This window comes from Neovison vison, chromosome 6, assembly GCF_020171115.1.
Source record: "Neovison vison isolate M4711 chromosome 6, ASM_NN_V1, whole genome shotgun sequence".
NCBI classification, from domain to species: Eukaryota; Metazoa; Chordata; class Mammalia; order Carnivora; family Mustelidae; genus Neogale; species Neogale vison.
The window spans coordinates 103884116-103900960 of NC_058096.1; the positions used below are offsets into that span (position 1 = coordinate 103884116).

Below are 16845 nucleotides of genomic sequence, written 5' to 3' on the forward strand. Positions count from 1 at the left end.
CATAGGATCATAGTTTAATCTTTACCCAGACGCTCAGTCTTCCAATGGATTCCATTAAGGATAGGGCAATATACTAAAACAATAATATATTTCTAGTCTTAAAATTCTCCTTTGGTGCTGCCATCAGCAAAATTAAAAAGTAGTTACTAATTAAAAGTTAAAAGGCAATCAATTACTCTTTTTCAGAGAAATGTCCAAATTGCATTAAAAATGAGTATCAAGTCAACCCAAAATGTATTGACAAAAAATATATTTATTTAGCATCAAATTGCCAATTTTTCTTGATTATAATCATGACATGTACCCTGCTGGCATAGTATTCTGAGATACCACCACAAAAAGAATCTAAGAAATGTGTGTGTTTGTATCTTTTAAGCTTTCTGGACAAAATACCTGGAGATAAGCACACTGACCTACTCCATGTATCATACATGTCTTTTTAACTGTTTTTCCTCCCCAACGATCAAGATGGATTTGTTCTGAAATATCCTCACCTCATCCTATTCTGCCTTTTTTGTAAACATAGACAAACATGGGAAAAAATGGCTGGCTGAGAATAGCACTGCAGATGGCCACTGTGTATGGTCTAGTGTTGCACATCTCTGGGAGAGCCACATATGTCATACATGGATTATGATGTAAATGCAACAACCCCAACACCCTCATCCCATGCTGGGGTTGTGCAATATTCACCCCTGGGTCTGTTCAGAGCTAACTGGCCTAAACTGTAAATAAAATTAGTGATTATCTTTCCTCTTAAAAAAATTCAAAATTACTGAGCTAAATCAATCCTAGACCATGAAATCTGAGCTAACTTACATTAAAATAATAACCTCACCAAAACATTTACCTACAACTAAAATATGGAGAAGGTGTTAGAGATATAACTATCTTAAAATGACTCTACACAGTAGGTCCCAATACCTTACTCCTGAATCTTTGTTTAATTGGCAGTAGGTTTTCTGGTAAAGGATAGAAAACTTGATACCCACAACGATCTTACAGCACCCTCATGTGGATAAATATTTGACAATGTTTTTCTTAAAGGGATGTGTTAATCTGTGATATGAAAAATAAGAAGAAAAGGTGATATAATCCTTTCAAAGACTTCTGCATGAATGAACCTTTATCAGAACAAGTCTGAATTATTTCTCTAATAATGAGGATGAATTTTTGGCTGATCTAGCCATAGTTTCCATTTAGTATTCCTCCTTCTTCCCTGAATTAACCAAGGGCGACTCTAAATATAACTCTGAATAGAACAAAGCTCTACCTTCTATGGAAGCAAAGATGCCTTTTGCACTGTGTGCCTATGAATGAAACCAAGTGGCTCCATAATAGGGGGGAAAAAAAGGTTCAAGGCTATCTTTAAAAGTTAACATAATAATAGGTATTTTTAAAATAAAATACGTTCCATACATTTATATTACAAACTACATTCTTAGAGAGCATGGTTTCAGCTGACCCTCTAGATGGTATGGCATGGTAGAAAGAGTACTAGATACCCAGTAAGATAATGTGGATTCTAAAGTTAGTTTTTGAACTATTCTTAACTCTTCCATATCTGTTTTTTAATTTTTTAAATGGCAGTAGAAACAGCAGAAGCTACTAGTTGGTGGCTTCCTAGTATACTCAAGATTCCTTTCATTCCAAACCATAAATTTACTCAATTTGGCTTAAGAAACAATAAAAAAAAGGGATTTTTAAAGAAAAAAATTGGGGAAAAAATTGCTGAAAAGTTAAAGGGAGGATTATTAACATACCTTTATGGTCTTATCTGGGTCCACCCACACTTCCCTGATACAAACACCTCATCCTTAACTCCAGGTGAGGATGAGGCTTTTTTATATTGTTTACATTAGAATTAAGAACTGGAAAAAAACCTGTCTACAGATTTTGTATGTAGTCACAGGTTATTTGTGTAAGTCCTTCCCATGTGACAATAAACAACTTTCTGAGATCCAGATACACCTCATCTTTTACATATTGTCTCACTAATAACTCTGCATGTTATTTTGGGAAAATTGGGGGATCCAAGAAAAGCTACTTTAAGATATGCTGCTTTTGCCTTTGCTTTTTGTGACTACCTTGCTCTGGCTAAGTTTTTATGTTCTTTGCTATATAAGTCAGGCATTTAGTCTGTGTGTGTGTATTCTCACACAGAAGAAACAGGGTCTCTTCTCACCAATATACAGTCTACCTGAAATGATACACATAATTAAAATGCCTGTAACTAAAATATCTCTACCTACCTGAATTTCACACTCTCTGTTTCCAGAACACATCTTTCTTTTTCACATCTCTACCTCTCTAATTATATTGCTCCCAACTCCTGCAAAGCACATACTTGCCTCCCCCTCTCCTCTCTTACCCCCATCAACTCCCAGTACTTCATCTCCCAGAAAAATAAGGGATCTAAGCAGACAACTAGTAGGTGTCCACAACAATAGTACTTACCATATGACCCACTTCTTCTTATGTCTAATCCTTTATTGGACTGTGCACCACTTAAAAATCAGGAGTTGTTTTCGTTTTTCTATCTCCAAGGCCTAGAGAGTATTTTAAAAGACATACATATATGTTTATTTAAAAATTTAATTTGAATTAAAATGGGCCCACGTTAAAATGGGCCCAGGATCAGACACCAAAGATCTGTCTTGAATGCCTTACCTCATTCCTTCCCATATAGTCATTTGATTATTGATACCCTTAATCTGGAAAACTAATCAAAATATATTTTTAAAAGAATCTTTTAAAGGTCAGTAAACAAAAAATTAAAGAAAGAAGTGAAAGAAAAGTGTTTTCTGTCTATGTCTGCCTTGAGAAATCCTGCACGTGGGACAAGTTTCTCCAAAATGAAATGCAAAACTAATCCCCCTCACATCCCCTCCTCACTCCCTCCAGTACTATGTCAACGACACAGTGCTCAGTCCCCTCCAAAGTCAAAGTATATCTATCCCAGCAGAAAATTAGCTCAAGTATAACTGAAAAAGGCCTAACCCCATGCTGTGGGAGTAGTATTTGGAAAGTGAAGAACAAGGTTGTCTCTGGCACTTAACTACTGCTGGCCCCATTCAAATCCAGCACCAACCAAAGATAGGACCCAGCTTGAGTCTTGATTATGCCTGCTTGAAACTTTGTATCCCCCCCCTCCCCATCACTGCTATGTACACAGCAAGCATTTGATAAATTTCACTCTTGAGGAACACTGCTTACCCTCTAAAAGCAGTTACTTTCTCTAGTTTTCATGCCCACACCACAGCAATTTTAGATATTCAAGACATGGAGTCATTGTTTACTAGGCTGTTAAAATTAGGAAAAACAACAGACAAATCCTATAGTGATGAAGAAATGTTCTACTCAAGAATGGCTTCACAAGTTGGCCCTCTCAGGCTAAGTGCCACTGTCTTGGCATCTGATTCTCAGATGCTGGGCTTCTCAGTCCCTCCAGAAATAATTAGATCCTTAATAACAGATCAACTCTAATGAAAATAATGTAACATACCGGAATATCTACATAGTTCATTTTTGTGGTTGGCTTTCAGTGACAGTACCGTCTTTCCTAATATCAGCCATTCTCTAGAGCTGTAGCTTAACACCAATCAGTCTGTACCATTAAGTAAACTTTCCTGATGTGCTCATAGTGGCTTGAAATGTATTGTTTTTTAAACTTGCATCTTTCTTCATTGCATCTTCTCAAGTCTCCGTAAACTATTTGTCTGGATTTTTCACAAAATAGTGTGAAAGAATACACTGTATTCTGGACTGGGTCTTCTATCCAGGTGATGAGACCGTGAAAACACATAGCTGGAGAGGAGGCAGAGTAACTGCTACTGTTTACTTCTGTTCAAGAGGACTGCACTAAACTATCCATATTTAAGTGGCACAGATTTTAATATAGTAAAATAAAACAAAGTCATATTATCTCAAAATTAGAGAAAGTTAGGCCTTGTATATGATAAATACCCTCTTACTCTTCCCAGCAACTGCGTTTGTGAAGATCTATTAAGACCAAGGTTGGAGGGATGCCTGGGTGGCTCAGTGGGTTAAAGCCTCTGCTTTAGGCTCAGGTCATGATCCTAGGGTCCTGGGATCAAGCCCCACATCAGGCTCTCGGCTCAGCGGGGAGCCTGCTTCCTCCTCTCTCTCTGCCTGCCTCTCTGCCTACTTGTGATCTCTGTCTGTCAAATAAATAAATAAATCTTTAAAGACCGAGGCTGGAACCCTAACTGTAACGTTTACCAAGTGGGTGACATTGAGCAATTTATTGAGACTCTCAGGCCTGTTTCCTTAACCTCTAAAGGGGGAGTAAAATGAATTAAGGTAATTAGGTTCTCAAGTCAATAACGGGGGATGGGAAGAAGGGGAGGAGAGAGGGGGCGGAGGGGGAGCCTAAATCACAATTACCTTTGTAAATCACTTTAATTATCTATAGTTTATTGACTTTAATGTATACAACACTACACTGTATATCTTATGGACACTACGTTTTTAGAAGCCACAAACTAAAATAAAAAAGAATGCATATATGCATATGTCTAGACATTAAAGCCATTCTGATTTTAAGCTAACTTTAGAAATCACTACAATGAATGGAGTATGGATAGAGAACACAATTCCGGTGCTTAATAAATGTTAGTGTCCTTCCTTTCTTCTGGGGTTACATTACCAAAAACTCTCCCACAGCAGTCATTTTTTGTGGTTATGTCTGAGATGCAGGCAGTGACTTAACCAGCGAGTACTCTGAAGGAGAAACTTTGAAACTCGTTCGGGGTTCTCACCCTGGCACTGGAACTTAAAAGCGCCCCAGTAAACAGGTGGATGAATTATTACTTAGCCTAGATTAAAGCCCAGGCCGTCTCAACGTAATAATAATAACACCACAGAAATTTTAAAAAACAAACTTCACATCACTACCTCGGAGTGGTACGCAGCCCTTAACTCAGGAAATGCTTAGCCCAGTGCTTCCGGCTTCCGTAGTCTCGCTCCATTTCGCGAGACCGAGGCGGAGCTTCTCCGCGCAGCTCCTCTGTGCCGCCGCTTGGGGCGGTCCCGGAACACTTCCGGAAGACGACTGTGTAAGTGTCCGTGATGTGCGCTTCCGGCCTCCTGCAGGCTCATTCCTTAGCCTCCGGGACCACCAGGCTGAAGTAATGGGTACGGAGCGGGGGTACTAGCGGTCCACCTGTCGTTGGGTACAGCAATCTCTAACCATGGACCGGGACCTTCTGCGGCAGTCACTGAACTACCACGGGCCGTCACTGCTCTCCCTGCTCCGCAGCGAACAGCAGGACAATCCGCACTTCCGGAGCCTCCTGGGGTCGGCGGCCGAGCCTGCCCGGGGACCGGCGCTCCAGCAGCAGTTACAGGGCAGGTAATGGGACGGCGGCGCCGCAGCGAGACCGGGGAGGGGACGCAGGTCGGGGCCCCACTGCTGCAGCCGGGTGACTGAGTCGAGAACGAGCAGAGCCGCGGCCGCGAGCACGTGAGGATTTGCGGAGCTGGTGCAGAGGGCGGGTTGGAAAAGGGTCCGCTCTCTGGGTGTGAGGGAAAGGGGGGATGTGGGCTGAACTTTTTTCTTTGGTACTGCGTAGCAGAGGTACGGAATCTTTAGCCAGAATCCCTTGGGCTTCGTTATCGGGAGCTTCGGGAGTTACTTTGTAACTTTCCTCGCCCTCCACCTACAGGCTGGCGAATGAGGGAATCCCTGATGAAAACTTTTTCTTGGAGGATGTACGGTCCGGAGCTTAGGATGGACCCGATTGGGCGATGAAAACCATGAACTTATAAGCTTGGATGTACTGAAAGGTTTTGCCCATAAACCAGTTTTCATAAATTTTGTTTCCTTTTAAGAAAAGAGAAGAGAGTGGACAACATTGAAATACAAAAATTCATTTCCAAAAAAGCGGATTTGCTTTTTGCACTTTCCTGGAAATCGAATGCACCTGCAACATCTGAAGTCAATGAAGACAACGAAGGTGAGTTTTGTTAAAACATTTTGATTGTGGGGGCGCCTGGGTGGCTCGGTGGGTTAAAGCCTCTGCCTTCAGCTCAGGTCATGATCCCAAGGTCCTGGGATCAAGCCCCACATCGAGCTCTCTGCTCTGCAGGGAGCCTGCTTCCTCCTCTCTCTCTCTGCCTGCCTCTCTGCCTACTTGTGATTTATCTGTCAAATAAATAAATAAAATTTAAAAAAAAAACATTCTGATTGCGGTTTGGGGTATTTCACTGCACCTGGGATGAAGCAAAGTACAATGCTCTTGTTAGTAATTTTCCTAATTTTTTTTTTTTTTTTCAGATGGTTATGCAGTCATGCCACCTTTAGAGCAGTTCATGGAGATACCTAGTATGGACCGGAGAGAGTTGTTTTTCCGAGATATTGAGCGGGGTGATATAGTGATTGGAAGAATAAGTTCCATTCGGGAATTTGGGTTTTTCATGGTGTTGATTTGTTTAGGCAGTGGCGTCATAAGAGATATATCTCACTTAGAAATCACAGTAAGTTACTTTTCAGTTATTTGATTGCTTCTGTTTTTGGTAAGAGTCCTGTCAATGCAAGAATTATGTCTTTGCATCCACTTGTGCTTGGGTGTACAATGCTGACACAGTTTTGAAAAATAAATATTAATTGGAGAAAAAGTATGTTTTCCTTTTTAAAAAATGGTAACGATTATTTCGTTAGTTTCCTCCTCTATTTCTGGTTTCTGGAGGTTTATTTGGTTCCTTTGGTTGGCAGGGATAGGGTCCTTCTTTAAATGCTCAGAGATATCAGTGGATATGGTGAGAGTGGTTGGTATACCAGGCTTATTTCTTCTAGCCGAACATGTTCTTACTTATTTAGTATTTGGAATTAGACACCTACATGTGGATAATTTGGAAACAAATTTCTTATTTTTATATTTACAGTAGTTAAATGTAAATTATTTGTACACATATATTATAAGATACTTTGCCCATGATGAATTGTCTTGAATTTGAAATAGTGTGTTAATTTAAAAGATTTGATAATTTGCTGTCTGTCAAGGCAGATGATCCAGGAAGAAAAAGCAGAATAGACTGGATAACGGACATAAACTTTGGAGAATTCACATTTAATTTTCATTAGAATTCTACTTTCTGGACAGTTTCACTTTTTTCTTTAACAAGTATAAAATATAAAGATGTTGTTTCATAATCCATATTTATATTTGGTTCCTGAAACTAATTGCAAATTTCATGAGATTTTAGTTTTTGAACTGAACCAGAAAACTTGTTTTACTGTGTTTGGGCACAGGCATTGCTTATAATTAAAATCCTTATTTTAGAGTGCTAGTTGTTTTTTTAACATTCTTGTCAACTATTAGCTGATTATACTGAACAACTAGGGTAAAAAATAATACTTCTTACCAAAGAATGGAATGTCTGGCATTTTAAAATACTTGTCCTTGCAGGCTCTCTGTCCATTAAGAGATGTACCTTCTCACAGTAACCATGGGGATCCTTTATCATATTACCAAACTGGTGACATTATTCGAGGTGATCATTTTCATCATATTAATAAAAAAGTAACATTTCTCAGATTTTTGTTTATATTAATTTTGAAAATCTGTCTAATGAGAGTAGTGTTTAGAAAGATTTATGTATTTTTATGTTAGTTTGTATTTTCTTGTTAATCAGCTTAGTTTCCTTATTTTTTTAAGCTGGAATCAAAGATATTGACAGATACCATGAAAAGCTTGCAGTGTCTCTGTATAGCTCATCTCTTCCACCACATCTGTCTGGTATTAAATTAGGTGTAATTAGTTCTGAAGAGCTTCCTTTATACTACAGGTAACCTATCTACATGATTTAAAAAAATTAATTACAAAACAGTTCTTGATTAAAAAATAGCACATTATGTCCAATTTCTAAAATTAATTTCTCTTATTTCAAAATATGCTCATTTTATTTTTATAATCCTTAAGAAGCCAAAATAATATTTCCATACCTTCATGTATAAAAATGATATGAGTATTTCTTTTATAGAAATGGGACATACTAATTATATTTGTCATTTTTATATTTTGTTGCATGTGTTTTGTTGTTTTAGGAGAAGTGTTGAACTAAATAGCAATTCTTTGGAATCCTATGAAAATATCATGCAGAGTTCCTTGGGATTTGCTAATCCAGGAGTAGTTGAATTCCTTCTAGGAAAACTAGGAATAGATGAATCTAATCCACCATCTTTAATGAGAGGTTTGCAAAGGTATAGTATGTTAGTTATTATTAAGTGGTAAGGTAAATGGTGCTGAGCTCAAAATCTATATAACTCATTTTTGACTATTTTAAGCCCGATGGCAGCAATATGCCAAAGAGTGAATGAACCAGGTGATCCCAGTTTTCTTCTGGAATGGAGTCTGTTGTGATTACATGTATAGAGAAAGACGAACAAAGTTTATAAGAATGTTTATATATTTATGTTAAAAATACTGTTGAATGATAATAGTCATTCCTGAGAATTTAAGAATATTGTTTTATATGAGAGGGAAGTAAACCACAAGGGACTCTTAATAATAAAAACTGAGGGTTGATGGAGGGGAAGTTAGGAGGAGATGGCCTAAATGAGTGATGGGTATTAAGGAGGGCACCTGTGTTGAGTGCTGTGTATTATATGGAAGTGATGAATCACGAAATTCTACTCCTGAAACCAGTATTCCACGCTACGTTAACTAATTAGAATTTAAATAAAAATTTGGAAAAAAAAATACCGTTTTGTGGATGGAATATAAATTTTTTGCCTGGGATTTACTTTTGCAGTGTTGAATTTTTATCTATAAAGTATTACCCAAAAAAAGAAATGTATGGTTTGACTTTTATTTTCTTTGAATAGCAAAAACTTTTCTGAAGAAGATTTTGCTTCTGCATTAAGGAAGAAACAGTCTGCATCTTGGGCTTTAAAATGGTATGAAAACTTTGTTTTTCAACAATTGCATTATGTAGTCTAAAAGGCAGTAATTTTTAAGTCATTATTAAGACCAAATTCGTTTATAAATGAATTGAAATGATGCCTTTTGGCATTAACTTTTGTAGGTGTAAATGGTGTTATGTTATAAATTTAACAGACTTAACCAACATTTTCCATGTTTTTCAAAAGGAATTAGTATATTGTTATATTGATTTCATAAATATTTGTTAAATTATCCAAAAGCAGGATACTTCCTAGGTATATTGAGAGTATTGAAGACTAAATATTAACCACATTAGATTTTTATAAAAGTTTATTCATGCTAACATTGTTTGGATATTCTGAGAAATGTGTGTGATGCTTTACAAATATCTTTTTAGTGTGAAGATTGGAGTTGATTATTTTAAGGTTGGACGCCATGTAGATGCTATGAATGAATACAATAAGGCTCTGGAAATAGACAAACAAAATGTGGAAGCTTTGGTAGCTCGTGGAGCATTGTAAGTGAATCATAGCTTTTAAGGAATATTGATAAGATAAATGTGTACAAGATTTATGAGTAGCTCACAAGATAAATTCTCCTAATTTATTTCCTATCTCTAGATATGCAACAAAAGGAAGTCTGAACAAAGCAATAGAAGATTTTGAGCTTGCATTGGAAAACTGTCCAACTCATAGGAATGCAAGAAAATACCTCTGCCAGACACTTGTAGAAAGAGGAGGGCAGTAAGTAACAGATTTTGTTTAATATTAAGTAGAGATCTAATGTTCATCCAACTACTATAAATAAAATCTTGTACTTAACATAAGGAAATAGCATCTTTAACTCACTTAATTCAGAACACCCTTAGTTTCAATTTTGGTTTAAAATGTTTTTCAAATCTAGTCCTCTTTAAGCTTTTTAGTCTTTTTTTTCCTTATTACTGACGTTCTTTATGATTGGAGTTCGGAGATATTTTAGTGTCTTAAGTTTATTGTTCTGAACATCTGTTTTCATTATGTAAAAACAGAAATGTAAAGGACAAGAAATTAAGTACTCTTTTCCTGGACATACAGAAGAAGTTTTTGTTTTAAACTGAGGGTTGCTAGAGTGGAGGGCGTGGTAGGAGGGATGGAGTGGCTGGGTGATGGACATTGGAGAGGGTATGTGCTGTGGTGAGCATTGTGAATTGTGTAGGACTGATGAATCAGACCTGTACCCCTGAAACAAATAATACATTATATGTTAAATAAATAAAATTAAAATAAAATAGAAAGTTTTTATTTTAGTAGGAATTTGATTTCTAATTCTTTTCTCATTCTGGTATTATAATGCCAGAAGTATAAATTGAGAGTTCTACAGTTAATTGTGACTATTTTGCTCTGTGTTTGCTGTTTGCTCTGCTCTATGCAGTAAAATCCACAAATTCAGATTAAATGGAAGAGCAAATCATTAAGAACAAACCCTGCAATTTTTGTTACTATTCTGATATGCTGAAAAAATACCTGGCATAATAGTTGTGTTATAAATATTTAATGACTAATGGGCTAGTCTAATTTCTAAAATATTGTGAAGAAATAATATTCCAATATAAATAATTTTAGTAAGTCTGCTTTAATAATTAAGAATTTATAACAATAGTATCTTTTTGCAGCTAATTTTTTTAAATAGAATTATCTTCTTTCTGTTTCTTGAATTTGCCTAATTATTCCAGTTTGTATGATCATTCCAGAATTCCACATTAAGGAGTTTTGCAATATTTGTTTTTAATTCAACTTTAACTTTAGACTCAAGTGACTGTAGCAGCTTTTTACTCTCTCACTAGAAAGATAGTTACTAAAATATGGCTGTCTTATTACCCACATATTGGTTTCTTCTGGCTCAATGGATAGCAACGTGATCTGTATGTTATCCAAGCCAGAAATGTTAATAGCTGATCCCTTTCAGCCCATATCCAGTCTGCTACAAAAGTGATCCTGTTGAAGCCCTTGATTTTTGTGGGGTTGGATTTTTTGTGGGGTTAGGTTTTTTTTTTTTTCTTTTTCTTACTGTTAAAAAACTGAAAATATTTTCCAAATTCTTTTCTGCTCTGTATATACTTCCTAATTCTGATTTTTCATAGCAGAGACATGAGTTTCATCTAATAATTCTTTCTGCCAGCTAGTTGTGATATAACATGTATGTGTTGGTATTTCCAACTTCATCAGTGAATTTTCCTGGAAAACTTTTCTGCAGAAAGGAAAATTCTTCATAAACTACTAGGAAAAACCAATCTATGTAATTCTATGCTAAAGCTCAAGATTATACTAAATTTAGAAAAGACATTAGCTAATTGTGTTTTCATGTATCATACTGAAATCCCAAAGCTGGACATACAATATGGCTTTAGTTACCAGTAATGAATTGCTACTTTTTTTTAATTGAGATATAATTGGCATATAACATATTAGATTCAGATGTACAACGATGATTTGCTGCATATATATATTGCAAAATAATTACCAAAACATTTGGTTAACATCTCTCATCACATATAGTTAACAATTTTTTTTTAAGATATACTCTTAGCTATATTCAAGTATGTAATATAGTATTACTAACCAAAGTCACCAAGCTATACATTACATCCCCAGGACTTACTTATCTTTTATGTCAACTGAAAATTGTACATATTGACCACTTTCAGACATTTCGCCAGCACCCTCCCAACCCCACACAACCACCAGTCTGTTCTCTGTATCTGTGAGTTTAGATTTTTGTTTTATGGGATCTTTTTACCAAAGAAATAGCAGTAAGAAGTACATGATTTAGGAAATGCTAAATTTGGAAAATGTTACTAAACATGGCTATTCTCTAATATGTTCTCTCGTATAAGCTTCTGATCTATATGCATATTTGAGGGTTTTTTTTTTTATTTTTATGAAAAGCAGAATCTTTGTTTCAAATTTAGGTTAGAAGAAGAAGAAAAGTTTTTAAATGCTGAAAGTTACTATAAGAAAGCTTTGGCTTTGGATGAGACTTTTAAAGATGCAGAGGATGCTTTGCAGAAGCTTCATAAATATATGCAGGTGATTCTTTATTTCCTCTTAGAAATTTAGTGATACTTGAAATTGATACCCAAATGTAACTTTCTTATAGGGAATACTATTCTAGATTACTTAGTCAAGACATTATGAAAACTGTCTTTTTAGATACAACTTCTACTTGGGTTTGACAGTACTTCATAGTTCCTTTGTAGTTGGTACCCAAAAGTAAAAATAGCCCTATGAGAAATTCCTACTGCCTGCATGTGGTATGTGGTTTTCCGAACTATCCTTGTAGTGAGCTTTCCTAGTAGTTACAAATTCAGTGTTGTTGCTATAATTGAGCTAATTATAAATATCTCTTTGAGAAATATTTTAAACTGCCTTTTCCTGTAATACTGATGATGATGTTTTCTCATGCATTTTCTTCTGAATTGGACCATTGCTGCTGTGTCTGTGACATCTGGTGCTGCTCATCCCCATCCTCAAACTGGAAAATGATTTCTTATGTAATCATGCGTCCAACTGGGCTGTGCTATTTTTTAAATGGTTTGTATTTGAACATGGTGGTTCCTCCCTCAATTCACCTTAATGGAATTTATTTGAATTTTATTTTATAAATTTGCATCCTGTCTAAATTTTTCAATTTTTTTAAAAAATAATTTTTCATGTATTTTATTATTTATTTTATTTTTTCCCTTTCTTGCACTCTGGGTCATGGGTACCAATGCAATGGCTTCCCCTTTTTTCATGGAATACCAACTGCAATATGGTCCTCGATGCTGTTCTGGCTATTCCAATGATTAATGCCAAACACTTGTATGATTAATTTTTACATGTTAAAAATACTTAATGCTGGATATATGGTTATTTGGGTGTACCCCATTTGGTTTCTGGTGGGGGGGGTCTTTTGGAAACTGGGTTTTATATATTCTGCTATTTTTAACGTGTGGTTTTTTCCGATATCTGGGTTCTAAAAGAAATCTTTGGAATTAAGAGAAAAACAAGCTGAGAAGGAAGAAAAGCAGAAAACAAAGAAAATAGAAACAAGTGCAGAAAAGTTGCGTAAGCTCTTAAAAGAGGAGAAAAGGTAAACTATAATATTTAGTATTTTTTTAACTTAAAGCAGCTACTGAGTTGAACCACAGTGCCATATGGAGGTTAAAGTAAGTAAAAAAAAAAACCAAAAAAAAAGTATTAACATAACCAGTAAGTATGTGTACCACAAATTTTTCTGTAAAAGAAAGAAAGCAAAGTGGAATCTAAAGGTAAAATTCTGCCAAAAAAAAAAGAAAAATCTTAAAATATATAATAGATTATTTTAATTATCTGTATTTTAGGGAGAAGTGTTTTAGAACTAGAGCAGTGGTTCTCAACTGGGGGTGCCTTTTTTCCCCCAGGGACATTTTTGGTCATCATAACTGGCGAAGTAGTACTAACATCTAGTGGACAGAGGTCAGGGATGCTGCTAAACATCCTGTAGTGATACCCCTGCCTCTACCATCACCCTGCCTTCCTAACAAAGAATTATTCAGGTGAAAACGTCAGTAGTGCTGAGATAGAGAAACTATTTATTAGAAGTAGCAGATATAAAACCTCGTTTCTCTCCTTCATACATTCAGATGGACTTAAATTTTTTTGAAAATGTTGGAAATGTGACTGTCTCTTCAGAAATAATGATCTGCTTTCAATGACAATTATCTACACAGTATTTTTTTCCCAGAAGTCATGAGAGATAGTAAAATTGGATATTGTAGTAACTGAGATTTACAGTAATCACTTATCTAAAGCCACAGCTTTTATGAAATCTTTAAAGAGAACAAAGTAGAACTAGAATCTTTATGGATAATCAAGAAACATTTTTGTACTTAACATATTTGATGGGTTAACTATATTTTTTAGGCTAAAGAAGAAAAGAAGAAAATCAACTTCTTCCTCTTCAAGTGTTTCTTCTGCTGATGAATCTGATTCTTCATCATCATCCTCTTCCTCTTCTGGTCACAAAAGGCATAAGAAGCATAAGAGGAACCGTTCAGAGTCTTCTCGAAGTTCCAAAAGGCATTTAGCTAAGGCCTCCTCAAGTCAAATAGATCAGAGTAGGAAAGATGAGTGCTTCCCAGTTCCAGCCAATACTTTAGCATCTTTTCTTAACCAAAAACAAGAAGTGGAAAAACTACTGGAAAAGCAGGACAGGTTACCATATCAAAAGAAACAGGTAAAAGAGAAAGATAGATGCCCTCTCTCTTCATCTTCAGTTGAAATACCGGATGATTTTGGAGGTAGGTCTGAAGATCCAAGAGATTTTTATACTCAGGCAAGTAGTAGCAAAACTGAAAAACCATATAAATCGGAAAAACATTTTTCCAGTAAAAGAGATTACTCAGATTCCTTTTACAGGAATTCAGAGGACAAAGTGAAAACTTACGGTTATAGAAGATTTGAAAAAGATACAGAGGGAAGAAAAGAGCACTATAGAAGGTGGGAGCCAGGTTCCGTGAGGCATTCCACTTCACCAGCAAGCTCAGACTACTCTTGTAAGTCAGTTGAAAAATATAAAAAATACAGTTATTCTGGATCACGTGATTTCAGTAGACATGAGCAAAGATATCCATTAAATAAAAATCAAGGAGAATATGAAATAGAGGGTAGTTATGAGGAGGACATTAAAACAGAGGTTCCAGAAGCAGATGGACTAAATAGAAAAGAGCAGTCAGAAAGTGGAATTAAAAAAAATTTACCTCAAAATTTACTCAATATATTTAATCAGATAGCTGCATTTGAGAAAGAAAAAGGAAATAAGCCAAAAAATTAATATGCCGGGGATTCAGCACCATTACACAAAGGCTGTTAATGAAAGTTTTAGGTCTTCTAGTCTAGAAGAATCTCTGCTCCTAAAGCTATTTGTAGAGACTACAGAAAGCAGATACTTTTTAGCTGTTCTCAAAGTATATTTGATTCAGTTGTGGGTCTCCTCACAGCTTGATTTTTTAGGCTTTTCATGTGTATGTTTCCATATACTATTTCTTACTGTAATGATTTAAACTTCACCTAAAAATAATTCTCAGAGTATTGCTTCCTCTCTGTATTACAGTGTATGAGAATTCCTTGGGTCCACCTTATCCTGCTGCTTGAGAAAAAATTAAATTTGTTCATTGAACACTTGGATTGTTTTCTTCAAAAATTATTTCATTGTCTTTTCTGTTAAATTTTCTTTTCCCTCATCTTTTGAAAGAGATACACAGTATTTGATTGTTCCTTAAGTACCATTTTATTATTGATCATTTATTTAAATATCAAACTTTTTGTATAACTTCTAAGATTATATACCGATTACCTGTCTTGCCTAATTGACCTCTAAAGCTTGATTTAATTAAAAATGATTTTTGTGCCAGCTTAACAAGTACTTTAGGAATAAAGCCATGAAAAGTTGAATAGGGGCTCATTTTGCTTTTCTCTCTCTCTTTTTAAACCTTATTGTTAGCAGTATATCCCTAAGAAATTTCTTAACTTTAAATATTGGCAAGACTTAGGGACTTTATACCAGGCAAGATTAGATCAGAATAAAAAAAGAATCCTTTCATCAAAAACAGCAGTGGCAAGAGAAACACTATAAATCTGGTTTTCCCCTAAGGGGAAGAAAATTGGGAAACTGTCCTAGTATTGCGTATGTCCAGTTGGGAAGGCACTGGGCATGTTTATAATTAGCCTACAGCTGGCTTACATTTCCTCTTTTCTTAATACCTCTTTCCTGACAGTTCCCTTGATACCTCCTTTTTTAGGGTCTGGTTAAATGACAAGGCCAAAAAGGCCTGGTTTTACTCAGATTCCAGCAACTTGAGCTGAAAAAGATTATGAAAAATCCTTCCAAATCTGAAAACAGATTTGGAGATAGACATAGGAGTCATGGTTGTTGATTTATAATGATCTTTAGAATCTTTCCAATTTCAGATTCTAGTGTAAGTGACAAGAGGCCTTTAATGCTACCTCTTTAAGTCATTCTGACCGGTTGTGTCCTGTTTGTGGACTTCAGACTTAAGCGTTGGCAGCCGAATGGAAAAGCTAAAGTTTGTTTTACAGTGGAACAGAGAAACTGGTCAAAAACTATGGGTAATAGCGGTAGAAAAGTCACTCACTCATCTTTGTACAAGAAACTCTTCTTAAAAGAGTCCCTGGTTTGGGACGCCTGGGTGGCTCAGCTGGTTGGACGACTGCCTTCGGCTCAGGGCGTGATCCTGGAGTCCCGGGATCGAGTCCCGCATCAGGCTCCCAGCTCCATGGGGAGTCTGCTTCGCTCTCTGACCTTCTCCTCGCTCGTGCTCTCTCTCACTGTCTCTCTCTCTCAAATAAATAAATAAAAATCTTTAAAAAAAAAAAAAAAAGAGTCCCTGGTTCTTTCTGTGTATTAATAGCTCCTGTATCATTCCTACATAGTCCTACATAGATAGTGGTTTTTGTAGAGTGAACAGTATCTCAACATGGTCTTTGACCTTTAGGAATTGCTAGTACATCTTCAGTATTTTATGTACACATTTACTAAAATCTCTGAGCATCACTATCAATCAGCAGGTGTCTTCTAAGGTGTCTTTGTTAATGTTACATTCATATACCAGACAACTAGGATAGTACCTAATACAGGCCTGCCTGAATTTAGGAATTCCATCTTCCCCAGAGTTTCTTTCCTGGAACATAACTTAGCTTCAGAGTATAAAAGCCAGTTTTTAACGATGTGTTCAGGAAACCCACCACAGCAAAAGAATATGGAGGACTGACTTACCAAGAATTGTTAGTAATTATCTTTAGCAGTTTTTTTCCTTATCATTATGTCTATAGTTTGTACACACCCAGACTGTGTCTGGACTCCCACAAATAATTTTCTAACATAATAGGTAGAAGATAACTCCACATTTGGAGATAATGGG

General features: G+C 36.0%; 1 protein-coding gene across 1 annotated transcript; it reads left to right on the forward strand.

The window, feature by feature from the left end:
• Positions 1–5026: 5026 nt before the first annotated feature.
• Positions 5027–15083, forward strand: TTC14 (tetratricopeptide repeat domain 14). The gene is made up of 12 exons (XM_044251846.1): positions 5027–5374; positions 5854–5978; positions 6299–6498; positions 7431–7515; positions 7680–7809; positions 8069–8224; positions 8849–8920; positions 9304–9423; positions 9527–9649; positions 11854–11971; positions 12907–13016; positions 13829–15083. The coding sequence occupies exons 1-12, from the start codon at positions 5214–5216 to the stop codon at positions 14736–14738; spliced, it is 2310 nt and encodes a 769-aa protein (XP_044107781.1). The 5' UTR covers positions 5027–5213; the 3' UTR covers positions 14739–15083.
• The last annotated feature ends 1762 nt before the right edge of the window (positions 15084–16845 follow it).

Coding starts and splice junctions, on each gene's coding strand:
- TTC14 (XM_044251846.1), top strand. CDS start 5,214: ATGGACCGGGACCTTCTGCGGCAGTCACTGAACTACCACGGGCCGTCA. Junction 5,979..6,298: donor AGTCAATGAAGACAACGAAG/GTGAGTTTTGTT, acceptor TTTTTTTTTCAG/ATGGTTATGCAGTCATGCCA. Junction 8,225..8,848: donor TTAATGAGAGGTTTGCAAAG/GTATAGTATGTT, acceptor TTCTTTGAATAG/CAAAAACTTTTCTGAAGAAG.